Consider the following 12926-nt stretch of genomic DNA (forward strand, 5'->3'; position numbering starts at 1 on the left):
AATGCCCAAGATGGTGCCAGGCAGAATTCCCCATGCAGGTGTCCCCCTCTGTAACAGAGGACAGGGGTCTGCTCTCCACCATCCCTCCCTCTGATTTCCCACATGCTGTGCCGCCTCCGGATTCTCCGAGCCTTGAAAAGAGGGAGAGGAGGACAGTCACCATTGCCATGGTAATGACAGAAAACACATCCCCACCTTCTGTCAGGGCCACGTGTGAGAACATGTGTGTGCTGAGCTGCTCTCCCGAGGGCTGGACGCAGCTTTCTGCTCCAAACAAGCAGGCAAATCATCAAGGGGCTCCTGCAATCGGAAAACGCCGGATCCGGGCTGACAGCTGCAATTCCTACGTCTCCAGTAACAAAAGGGGACTTGGCACACGCAGGGAACGTGATGTGAGCTCTGCAGACAGGCTCCTGCCCTCTCTGGGGAAGGAGATGATCCAAAGAGGCAAAAAAGGGGTGTGGGGGGGGGGTTCTTCTTATCCTCGACCCTTCCCCACTGACCTGTGATTTACGGCTTCAATTTGGAAATGCTGCACCCCCACGTCTCCCTCCTGAAAAATGCCAATAACCCCGTTAGATGTGGAACTCCAAGACCTCCTGCAGGTGTGAACACAATTATCACAGTTCCAGGGTACAAGCTATTGTGTAATTGGGGAATTCCAGGACAACTGTTGCTAAGAGACCAAAAAAAAAAAAAAATCTATCCAATGTTAGGAGGTTTATATTTAGTTGTTATCTCTTTATACAGATAAATTAATTGGAATTGTTATTACTATTCTTTTTTTTTTTTTTTGTAGCCTGCAATACCCCTGCAGAAATTAATTTAGAGGGCAGAACATCCCTACTGAAAGGAGTTAGTAGAAGAAATGCAGAGCATGCCTCTCAAGAAGCTGTTACAAAGGAATTAGTTTAAAGGGCAAGGGTTACAAATCTGCACATTAGCAGGTTTGGGGTTTTTTGGTTCGATTTTTAATTTTTTTTTTTAATTGAACAAACTTACCAAAGGTCTCTGAATGTTAAAAAAAAAAGTGAAAAACAAAAACAAAAAAAAGAAAAGAAAAGCTTGTTATAGCCAGTTATTTAGAAAACAGAAGACACACACAAGACACAAAAGATTTTAGTATTTCTGTGGTGAGAAAGGTGGCTGGAGGCTGCCTCCAGTGTCCCCCCTAGGTGGCACGGCTGAGCAGAGGACATTGGCTCTGCCTTCTGCTTTAAATGTCCCGAGATAAGCAGAAATATCCATTTTCCAAGACCACTTAAACTCCTGTACAACCCAGGTCTCTAAGGCTGAGGTGTTCACATCTAAGGGAGCAGGAGCCCTCCTCCTGACAATTCAGCTTTTCACTCAGCCAAACCCCCAAGCATTAAAAGATTTCCATCTGGTTGGGAAGTTTATCTGGAGATGGAAAGGGGGAGCAGAAATACCAGACAGAGAAAAGCCACTATGCTTAATGACATATCACCTCTTTCTTGATTAGATTGAAGACCCGTGTTACAAATGGGTCCCCAGGATGATGGGAATATAATGACTGTGGTCTCAGGGGCCTTTTTATATTGCCAGCCAAACATTCAGATTTAATATAAATGAGAACCAAATCTGGACACGGTTCCTGATTTTGCAGAGTTCCCCGTATGACATTTCACTTGTTCCTTTTAATGAATTCATTTGCATGTTTACCACTAACTCATATATTGATAAAAATCCAGTTCTTAGCACCCTCTGTGCTGCAGCAGTACGGCTGCCATCCTGATGACTTCATCTCCAGGGTGGATTTTGGGACTGTCCTGTCCTGCTGCTCCCTCAGCCTGTCCCAGACTCCATCAGGGAGCAACACAGGCACATGTTTGGGGACAGCACAGTCACTAAACCTCAGAATGGTTTGGGTTGGAAGGGACCTTAAACCCATCCAGTTCCACACACCCTGCCATGGGCAGGGACACCTTCCACTGTCCCAGGTTGCTCCAAGCCCTGTCCAACCTGGCCTTGGACAATTCCAGCCACAGCTTCTCTGGGCAACCTCTGCCAGGGCCTCACCACCCTCAGACAGGAGAATTTCTTCCTAAATCTTTCTAGATCTGTTAGCACAAAGTGCAGTGATGAAGCTGTGATTTAGCAGCAGGGTCACTGCTCCTCCCTGCACCCCTGTTCCCAGAGGGCCCCTCCAACACCCTCAGCTGGGTGTAACTGGTAACCCCAAGGTTGGCTGGAGTCCCACTGGTGACCTGTGGGTGAAAGACACTGAAGCTTATTAGCACTGTCCTGGAGCATCCAATGCCCTGGTGTGTCCTAGTGCCACACTTCTGGCAGCAAAGTTTGTTTTCTGGAAAGATAAATGTATTAAATTAAGTTCTGACTTTAGCAGCTCAAACAGGCATCACCTCGAATTCCAGTCACAAATCCATGCCTGAATCTGCTCTGCCATGGTGTTAAAGAATCCTTTTCCACAGGCCAAAGTGCTGGCACAGAACAGATGACCCTAATGTTCATATTTTGCACTTTCACAGGCCTTTCCTTGCAGAACATGCAAGTTTTGAAAGGCCATGAAAGCAGAAATTGGAGAACTGGGAAGCCCCGACTGCCCAGGGACCTGCACTCCCTGCCACACAGGCAACAGGTTCCTGCCCCAAAGGGCAACAGGGATGCTTCAGGGTTTCACCAGTTTTCTAATTGAAAGCAGCTGTAAATGAGATTAAATCTCAGCAGGTATCTTCTGATTTATCAGAAGGGCCAAGGGTTCACTCTGAGGCCAAGCAATTCACTGGAATAAAAACGCAGCACTCAGGTGGCTCTGAGGAAAACACCAGATCAAATCCGAAGGCATTCTAGCAAGATGATGAATGTATTAAAAATAATCTGCCTGTGCATTACTCACACTTCAGTTCACGGTCACAGAGCATGATATAATTCTAGTTTACCTCTCATTATTTATGCTGAGTGATTTTTTTTATTTGCAGTTGCCTCAGCTGTTATGATAAAACAGGGAGGTCAATCTCATCTGCGTTCGTGGGATTCAACAAGCCATTCTAATTCCACAAAGCAGTTTAAGGATCTCCTTGTAACTTTGCTTCACTGAATAAGGAGCATTTATGCAGGTGTGTAAAAGCTGCATTAAACTGGAGCTATGCTGAAGCTTTTCCACTGGTGGCCCAATGAACTAAAAATCTATATTTTTAGTAGAGTCTTTGCCAAAAAGGGCAAGACAAAAACCTGGTGGTTCCATGCTCTGATATTCAGATGCAGCAGGACACAGTCAAAACTCATTTTTCCAGAGCCAGCAGAGATCTGGGCAGAAGCAGTTGGTTATTACTCAACTGGACACCTTGTAAAAAGTCTAATACAAACAAAGCAACCCCAGTGGCTTCACTGAAGCCTCTGCTTTCCCTTTGCCTACAACAATGCCTTTTTTTGCCAAAAAAAAGACTTAAAAACGCTCCATCTCTCTTGGCCAAAGAAATCTTCTGAGCAGCTGAAGTGGTGCTGGTCCTTGCTAGGTCCAACCCTGGACATGTTTTCTTTAGGCTGGGTCTAAGCAGTTGGTCCAAGCAGTATGTGAAAAGGATTATTTTCTGGGTTAGTTTTTGTTAAGAGGTAAAACTTCCAAAGCTTGCTTCATTTTTGCAGCTCTCAATGGGAGTGTTTTATCAGTAGTACTCAAAAATAAATCCACCTATGCCCTCCTTGCACGCTCTCACCCAGCAAAACTGGCAGATTTAACAAGTATAAAAACAGCTCCCGAAACGTGAATATTAAGAGATGTCACGTTGCCACACACACACACACACACACACACACAAAACAGCAAACATAAAACAAACAGGAGAGACAGATGGACAAGCAGATGGGGAAAGATGGAAAACTGACAAGAGCCACAGAGCTGGGGTACATCTGTTGGTGGGGATGGACTCCACGGGCAGAGCCACCGAGCGCCGAGGGGTCACTCCGGAACATTCCCAACGGCTCCACAGGGATGGCTGCAGGGATGTGACACTGGAGAGAGATCCTGCAAGAGCTGTTCTTCAACACCAGCTTGGAGAGGCTCCACTCACACCATCATGTCTTGACAGCAAGAGGCTGCCTCAGCCACGGGCCCTACACCAGGTGTGTGTGTGGCCTAAAAAGCCATGTTTGCCACAGTGGTTCTTTCTTCCTTGCCCAGTTCTTGGGCTGAGGAGCAAACCCTCAGCTCCCATCCAGGCCCCGGTTTCCCCTGAGCTGCAAGAGCACCAAGATCCAGGGATCACAGTTACAGTGCCCTCTGGATGGGCACCAGCTTCCCTGCTGTCATTCCCTTCATGTCAGCTGGGCAGTAGGGAAGGCCAGGAGGGCTCCAAGTGGAAAGGATGTGTAAGAATACGAGTCCCAAAACAAAACCAAAAAGTGAACGGCCCCATCCATCCACAGCAGTGGGGCCTGTGCCTGTCAGGCCTCTCCTGTGCATCAGAAACCTCTTGGTCTCAACTCCTCCAGTCTCACAGCCAGGCCTTACCTGATCTCAGCTGTTTTATTCTCCCGTTGCTGGCGCTGGGGTCGACGGGCAGGAAATCTTTGAACCAGGTGATCTCTGGGTCGGGGTTCCCGCTGGCTGCACAGAGCATCGTGGCCGTCCGGGTCCGCTCCACCACCTTCAGCTGGGGCCCCATGTCAATGTTTGGGAAACCAGGAGGCAACTGGTCCTCTGGAGGTGGACAACGAAGGGAAAGGGTTAAACAGGGACCAGGGCAGGAAATGGAGCTGTTCAGTGAACACACCAAGGAAAGCATCAGGCAGACTTGCTGCCCTGTGCCAGGCAAGTTAAAACAGTAAGTGGTCCATACATGGGTTGTGAAAACACATGGTACAGTAAAATGTAGCAGCTTGTCCATTTTATGTTATTATCTAACCTCCCACAAGAAGATTCCACACTTAAATGCCATTTTTAAAACCTTTTGGGGCACAGGAGTATGGAGTCATAGAATCATTAAGGTTGGAAAAGACCTCCAGGATTACCAGGTCCAACCTTCGACCGAGTCCCACCTGCCCACTAAACCATGTCCTCAGGTGCCATGTTAACTCATTTTTTGAACACTTCCAGGGATGGGGACTCCACCACCGCCCTGGGCAGCCCCTTCCAATATTTAACCACTCTTTCAGTGAAGAAATTTTCCTAATATCCAACCTGAACAACTTGGAACAACTTGAGGCCGTTTCCCCTCATCCTGTCCCTTGTTCCCTGAGAGCAGAGCCTGATCCCCTCCGGTTGCACCCTCCTGTCAGGGAGTTGTAGAGAGTAAGAAGGTTCCCCCCACAAAGCCTCCTTTTTCCAGGCTGAGTCCCCCCAGCTCCCTCAGCTGCTCCTCACAGGATTTATGTTCGAGTCATCATGTCAAAGTTCCTCCAGGTGAAGCTCTGTCAGGTCAGTGACTGGTACTTAACTGGTTTTTACAGCAGAACTGTGCACAGGGGTGGCAAAGCTCCCTGCACTGCAGAGAACAGTCTGTACAGTCACAGTTAAAAGGAAAGGGTTCACCTTCTCCCTCCAAACCTCACAGCACAAAACAAACTACACAGGAGAAATAATGAAAGAACCCTCGTGGAAAGGGCTCTCAAAGACACAGTGGGACTGGGAGAGAAAGGAGAGGAAAATCTCATGCAGCTGCAGTGACCAGAGGGGACACACGTAACAACAACCCGCCAAGTGCTGTCAGCCAGGGTGTGATTTCTACATTTATTAATTCCAAGTGCTGCTGCCCTCCCAGGAGAGGGATGTGGCACCAGCACCCAGCAGAGAGGCTCAACTGAGCTTCAACTGAGCTTCCTGCTTCTCTCAACCCTGCCTTTGCCTCCCCTAATGAGGGTGAGGAGGGCAATCTTGACCAACGTTGACTAATTTGTGGTAACTCGTACAAAACCCCAGTGCTTCCCCTGTAATATTTGTCACCACTTCTTAAGTCCTGTGGAATGGAAAAGATCTGTCTTGTGCTGGCTGATACAGCTCTGGAACATGCCATTTTTTCCCCCTAGAAAGTGAGTGGCTGGGGGAGGGCAGCTTGGAAGGAGGATGCCAGAACCAGGGTGAGACTTGAGAGGGATTTTCCATCATCTCAAATGAGCCGTGTCAAGGAATCACAGCCTCGGGAGTCTGTGGCATTGAATCCATCTCAAAAGCAGGTGAGGGAACAGAAGGGAAATAACACAGAGGATTTAAAAAAGGTGGGATTTTTAAAAAGGCAACATACATCACAACCAGCTCCCCACTGAAACCAGTGGGAGCTCTCACAGCAGCACCAAGATGGGGTTGGAGCCCCTGGCCTTGGTTGGGAGCCACCCTGACAACTGCCAACATACCAAGAGCTCATTTCTTAAGGCTGGCACATGATGGATCAGGAGGAATGGAGCCAAACTACATATGGCTGAACCCAGAGACGGTGGGACAAGAGTGGCTTTGCCATGGTGGGAGCATTTTGACAGAATCAGAATGGCTTGGGTTGGAAAGGACCATAAAGATCATCTAATCCCAGCTCCCTACTGTGAGGGACACCTCCCACTAGACCAGAGTGCTCAGAGCTCCATCCTGTAAGAGAAGTAGAATCACCAGATCCCAGCTCTGTGTGAGCTCCAAACATATGTGATTTGGGCAAGAGCTGTTCCACACTACTGTGCCTCACACTCAGCTTCTAAAAATCTATGACATCCTGAAGGCAGAGCTAAAGGTGTGTGTGATGCTCTGATACCTGGGGCCAAGAAACTCTGTCCAACTCTGTTATTAGCAGTGCACAGCTACTGCAGGGAAAAGAAAAAGGATAAATGCCTCAATTGTGTATTTAAAAACGTGCATTGTTTCCTGCCTCTGACCATTGTTGGAGAGTTATAAAGGATCTATTGTGACTCACTGGAGAGTGAAGTGTATTAACCACACCTCTCCTCATGGAGCACAGGAATCTGACCACAAACAGAACCACGTCCCAATAGAACTGCTCCAGTAATGCAGATCTGCCAGGATGGACAAACACTTGTATAAGGGTGTCATTTCATCAAGAAACAGCATCACAGACTGGTTTGGGTGGGGAAGGGCCTTAAAGTTCATCTCATTCCACCCCCTGCCAGGGACACCTTCCACTATGTCAGGTTGCTCCAAGCCCCATCCAACCTGGCCTTGGACACTTCCAGAGATGGGGCAGCCACAGCTTCTCTGGGCAACCTGTGCCAGGGCCTCCCCACCCACAGGGGCAGCAACTTCTTCCTAATATCTAATTTAAACCTGCCTTCCGTCAGTTTAAAGCCATTTTTCAGTTTCAAGCCATTTTGGTGCACCTCTAAAGCAGAACATTGCATCCTAAATTTGAACTGTGCACACACACACACCTTTAACCAGGGACTGAACCAGCCCTGTGAGCTCACCAGGCTGTGCTCGGGCACTGCAGGACTCTCCAAACCTCCTGTGCTGCAAACCCCCCCAGCCCCCCAGGAGTGAGCTCAGGACAGGGGGGCCCAGGGAATTGCTGTGCCTCTGCACAGCTTTCAGCCAGGCTTTTAATGTCTTCTTCCCTTCCCTCCTGCTCTTTCCCCAGCCCTGCTGAGCGGTGAGGAGCCGCTGCCGCATTGGCTGCAGATGACATCATTATTGATCACTGCTTTTATCCTGCTCCCTGGTGATGCTGCTCCACCTGCCTCCAACCCCAGCCCCTTCCTTCCATGAACCAATTAATCCACAGAGAGAATAACCCTCTGCCTGGCAGGGTGTGTGTGTGTGTGTGTGTGTGTTTGTGTTTGCACATGTGTGTGTGTTGGGGGAGGCCTGGTACAACTATTATCACTGAGTGTTTCTAATTAAACAAAAATGTTAATCTCGCAGCACAATGTGCAGAATTCCTCTGAGTTTAATTAAAACAACTGCGACGAGAGGCGTGATCAGATTTGAGGATCAGATCATCTCTGAACATCACACACTGCTCTGATTCAAGTGCTCAGATTTCCTTCCTGTCAGGGAAGTGAAACTGCCTCCATCCCCTAACAACTGGATTCCCTGTAATAATGCAATTACAACCTCAGCACAATCCCCACAAGACATGCACACACAAGCCCTGTCACCCTCCCCATCAATCCCCAAACACCACCCCAAGCCTGTTCCCGAATAAATAAGGAACGGTTTGGGTTGTGAATTCTCTTTCTGAAAGCAGCTCAGGCAACTGCAGGAACAAAAGAACCAGACACAAGCTGGAGATGCTTCAAGGGCACATCTGGGCAGCTGCTGCTGCTGGAAATTGTGCTGGTTTATACAGGCAAACACTTCCCTGTGTTGCAGTTGCCACATAAATGGAGCATCCCAACACCTCGTTCACACCTGAGCTTGGACCGAGCAGTTTAAACCCCCCCAAAGCTGGTGAATCACCTCAAGGCCACTGAACAAAGTAGAGTGAGAAGGGATAGGGGAGGAGGAATGGAGAGAGGCAGGGAAAGAGCACTTCAGCTCTCATTTATAATAAATCCTACCCGAGGACACGCTCTGTGCTGGAGGACACACCCAGATCCAACCCAGGCACACAAACAAGGGTCCCCGGCCCCAGCGAGGGGACAGGGGTGCTCCCCGTCTCCTTGTCACTCTGGAAGGTGGCAGCTCTGGGTTTAGCTAATTAGCTGTGCTGGAAAAGAGGATGATAAAGAAAGATAAAGAGGGTGTTGCTGCCGCTCTTTTCCCCCGCAGGGTGTGCACGGCTGGTTAATAATTTAGAGGAGAAGGAGGGTGTGAGCCTGTACAGATGCGCCATGGACTCGGTGCAGAAAGCCACGAGGATGCTCTGAAGGGAAGAGGAGGAGGGATTTTTCCCTCTCCTCTGGAGATCTGAATGCTGGATGGTCTCTACGCAGTCGACTGTCCTCATTCAGGGTGGAAAACCAGGAACACAGACGAAGCAGCTTGAGTGACACAACTCTTAAGCAGAATGAGGATCAAAAGCCAGCATTCCTGAACTTATCACTGTTCTTGTCATTAAGTTCATGAACAGCTACAGCTGTCCTCTCCCCAACAGGTATCCTGGCACTATACACCTTGTGAAACTACATCAACAAGTTATTTCTACCCATGTGTCTGTACCTGTGCCTCAAGTACCTGTTATTTCCCAGCCAGACAACTCTAATGCAGGGAGGAGTCTCACTAACACGCTCTGTTGACTCCATTTCTTTTGAGCTGAAAGGTTTACTATGAAAATAGTAATAGCCTAACAATGTTATTAAAAAATTGCAGGCTTACAGGCAATAAATACACACTTAGATATGTGTGTTGGACTCCAAAATAGTGCAGGTAATGCCTGTATTCCCTAATGTGTCCCTACGTGCCCTCCTTCTACAGGCATCTGAGTTAAAATTACTTTGATGTTATTCATAAGCTACAGAACTAATCTGCTGTCAACGTTGTCCAATTTTCAGGTCACTACAAGAAAAGCAAAACAAGTCAAGTTTGAAGAAAGACTGCCAGGAATTTTCCAAATGGCAAGGTAACATTTCAGAGGGGGCAGCTTCCCTCTCCCATGCGCTCCCCTGGGACTCGCTGTTCTCTGCTGAGCATCCAGAGCTGCTTGTTGTTTACCTTTGGCTGATTTAAAGCCAACAATTACACAAAAAACAACAGAACAGCAGGGATCTTGCTAGAACTTTGTACATGCCCACACCAGATGTGTTCTTGGAGTAGGAATGTGTGAGGGATGTTTCGGGCTGCAATTGGCAGTGAAATGTCTGAATACTTCCTAAAATGAAATCAAGAGGGAATCACTAGAAGAAGTAGGTCTGAAAGTCTGTCCATAGCAGGCTCAATCATACTCCAGCAGCCCTGACATGTCTAACAGCCTGTTCTTCTCAGTTTTCCAGAGCGCAGAGCCCTCAGGAACAGCAGGCACTGGCCAGCACGGAGCGAGTGATGGATCAGGGCACGGTAAATCCTGTTCCGTGACACTGAACTGGACTAATCACTGGTTTTTATGGGAACATATTGCATTTCCTAACAGCTCACAAGGGTAACCTCCACAGAACTCTACCAGCTCCCACAGGCCACTAAAGAATTGGAAGGAAAGTATAATCTGTATACAGGAAGTAATAATAATCATCATAATATGGATCTATGGATAAAGATGATATAAATGTAGACATAGATAGATAGAGATAGAATCACAGACTGGTTTGGGTTGGGAGGGATCTTAAAGCTTATCTCATTCCACCCCCTGCCATGAGCAGGGACACCTTCCACTATCCCAGGTTGCTCCAAACCCTATCCAACCTGAACACTTCCAGGGGTGGGGAGTCCACAACCTCTCTGTGTCTGTATCTATCCCAGGACATACAGATATAGATACAAACGTCTTTCCTGGGAGTGGGGAGCTTAGAGAAACTCCACCAACTGAGAGCTGGGGTGTCTGTGCCAATTACCTTCCTTCCTGTCCAAGTTATAACAAAAAATAACAGCAGCTGGAGTCAACAACAACTGGAAAATGCTTCCCAAAACCAGTCTTCCTTTTTCTTCGAGCTCTGCAGGAGTCAGGTTTGCAGGCACTATGTCTAGCCAGCTGTGGAAAGAACAGCCAGTCTCCACAGCTCTACCAAACTGGGATCCCTGGAGAAGCAGAGCAGGAAGGACAAACAAGCCAGCAGAGCTGGTGTGAAGGGACTCTGTGTGAGTTGAATGCTGTCCATCACAGCTTTGCTTCTCAGAAGCTCCCAAAGGTTTCCTGTCCTGCAGCTTCCTGTTTTTAAGTGAAGGCACATGGGTTTCTATCAGGGTCTGATCCAGGAGTAATCAAATGGATAAGCAAAAATGGGTTTACTCCCAATCCCTTCAGCAGCTGCATCTAGTAAGGAAGAATGTTTCATTTTCTCTTCCGAAAAGAGAAAACATTTTCTGCATTATTTTCCATTCATGGGACTGTCCTGGTGCTGAGAAAACCCTCTAATGTTCCTGCACAAAGGTACAGACACATCTGTCTGATTACAGCACACACACACTGGGCTGCAGAGCTACTCCAAAGCCCCTGGTGCAGTTTGCAGCAGCTGGAGCCCAGGTTTCCATACTCCAGAGTGTGCCAAGGTACCAGGTTCTGCAAATGACAGCTCCCATCCATCTCCAGGCTGTGGAGCAGCCGTGGAGCAGCCCCCTCTCTGTGCTCAGCATCAGTTCTGCAAGTGAGAGAAGAGACAGAGAGGAGGAGGAGGCCGTGCAGGGAAAGAGAGAAAAGACAAACAGGAGAGTGGGTGAGTGCAGAAGAGGGGAGGGGAAGGAGAGGCCTGGCTGCCAGCATGCTCACTTTGTCATTGTGGAGATCAGTGCATTTGGGCTTGGTGCTTTTAACTCTCCCAGCACTTAAAAATGCGGATAAAGAGGAGACAATCTTTGCTGTGTGAAAGCTGAGGAACGATTAAGGATGGAATAACTCCAGCTGAGCAGGGAAGGGGAGGGTCTGCTATAAAATCTGCTTTCTTGATGCTCTTCAACATTGTCTCGGCCCATCCTGCAGTTAATTCCTGCTCCCTCAAGTTCCATGGATGGGTGCCCTCACTGCTGCAGCACAGTCAGCAACAGAGACCCCCAAACCAGCTCCCAAACAGAACAGGAGAGCTTGTGAGAGCACAGCACACAGTCAGAACGTCCTGGTGGGATCAGCAAAGGGTGGAATTTATCAGGCAGTGGGAAGATGCAGCCCCTGTGTTGTCATCTGTCCCCCTGGCTGACAAATGGATGATGCTGATCCCAGAAGGAAGAGCTGCACAAAGATATGTACAAAGAGCCCTGATCCCTAAGGACAGTCCCTGAGCTCAGCTCAGCATTCCCATTTTGCTCTCCACAATTCCCTGACAGGGGGCTGTGGCCAGGTGAGGGTCAGTCTCTTCTCCCAGGTAACAAGACCAGGAAATGGCCTCATGTTGTGCCAGGAAATTGTTGTGGAGAAATTCAAGAAGAATTTCTCCACAGAAAGGGTTTGTAAACATTGGAAGGGGCTGCCCAGGGAGGTGGTGAAGTCCCCATCCCTGGAGGTGTCCAAGGAATGACTGGATGTGGCACTCAGTGCTCTGGGCTGGGTGACAAGGTGGGGATGGGGCACAGCTTGGACCTGATGATCTTGGAGGTCTTTTCCAACCTTAATGATTCTATGATTCCATACACTGCAGCTTGCTTTTGGTGGAGAGAGCCTTAAAACCACTGTGAGAATCCAGGGGATTGGTGAGGGCAGCAGTTGGAGGAGAACCTTCCCTGGACACTGCTCGTAGCTACATTCGAGGGGTACAAACTTTGAATTTGACTGCAGGGGCGCTTCTCCCAAACTGTCACAGCTCCCAAGGAATACATATGGGAATAAGTATGAGGAAAAAGGCTCCCAGCCCTCTGGGATAACCACAGTTAACACACTCCTGTCATCCCGTGCCATTCCAAGCTCCTGACAGACCCATCCCACCACATTTCTCTAACAGAAGGTTAAATGCCACGGCAGGCAGAGGAGCTGCACTGAGATCTGAGTGCACCTACACAAATCTGTCAGGCATGAGTGGACCATGGGCCCACCTCCAAGGCAGCAGCATCCTGACAGCACAGAGCCTGCCAGGAGGGCAGCAGAAGGGATATTCCCTGCTCCGAGGGGAGGCCGAGGGCTTTGCCATGTGGCCCTCATGTCTGGTCTCTTTTTCCTGCTCTACATTTGGGATTTGCACACCAGTTTCACTCTGCAGTGTTAAGGACATGCTCGCTGCCTGTTCAAACAAAAGGATTTAAGATGAACACTGAAATTGCTGAAGAAAAAGCAACGGCCCCACAGGCAGAGCTACCACTTGGCCTGAGGGTCACACATTGCCTGGAGCTCCTAAATTTGTTGTTAGATGTGCCCACTGCAGAAAGAAAGGCTCTCACTGCTGGTGTCCCTATTAAAAAGCCCATGACTTCATCCACAGCCAATGCTCCCGAGCTA

General features: G+C 48.5%; 1 protein-coding gene across 16 annotated transcripts in view; it reads right to left on the reverse strand.

Moving 5' to 3' along the window:
- PTPRS (protein tyrosine phosphatase, receptor type S) overlaps nucleotides 1-12926 on the reverse strand; it is a 166763-nt gene that overhangs the window by 69047 nt on the left and 84790 nt on the right. For 10 of the 16 annotated variants that reach the window (XM_027666619.1, XM_027666607.1, XM_027666620.1 and 7 more), the window contains 2 exons: nucleotides 4493-4681; nucleotides 1003-1011 (listed from right to left, as the gene is read on the reverse strand). In XM_027666619.1, coding sequence (XP_027522420.1) covers nucleotides 1003-1011; nucleotides 4493-4681 — 198 coding nt within the window. The remainder of the gene's footprint in view (nucleotides 1-1002; nucleotides 1012-4492; nucleotides 4682-12926) is intronic. The other 6 variants (XM_027666622.1, XM_027666616.1, XM_027666614.1 and 3 more) reach the window with 1 other exon arrangement.

The sequence above is a fragment of the Corapipo altera genome, unplaced genomic scaffold, assembly GCF_003945725.1.
Source record: "Corapipo altera isolate COAL_440 unplaced genomic scaffold, ASM394572v1 193, whole genome shotgun sequence".
Classification (NCBI taxonomy): domain Eukaryota; kingdom Metazoa; phylum Chordata; class Aves; order Passeriformes; family Pipridae; genus Corapipo; species Corapipo altera.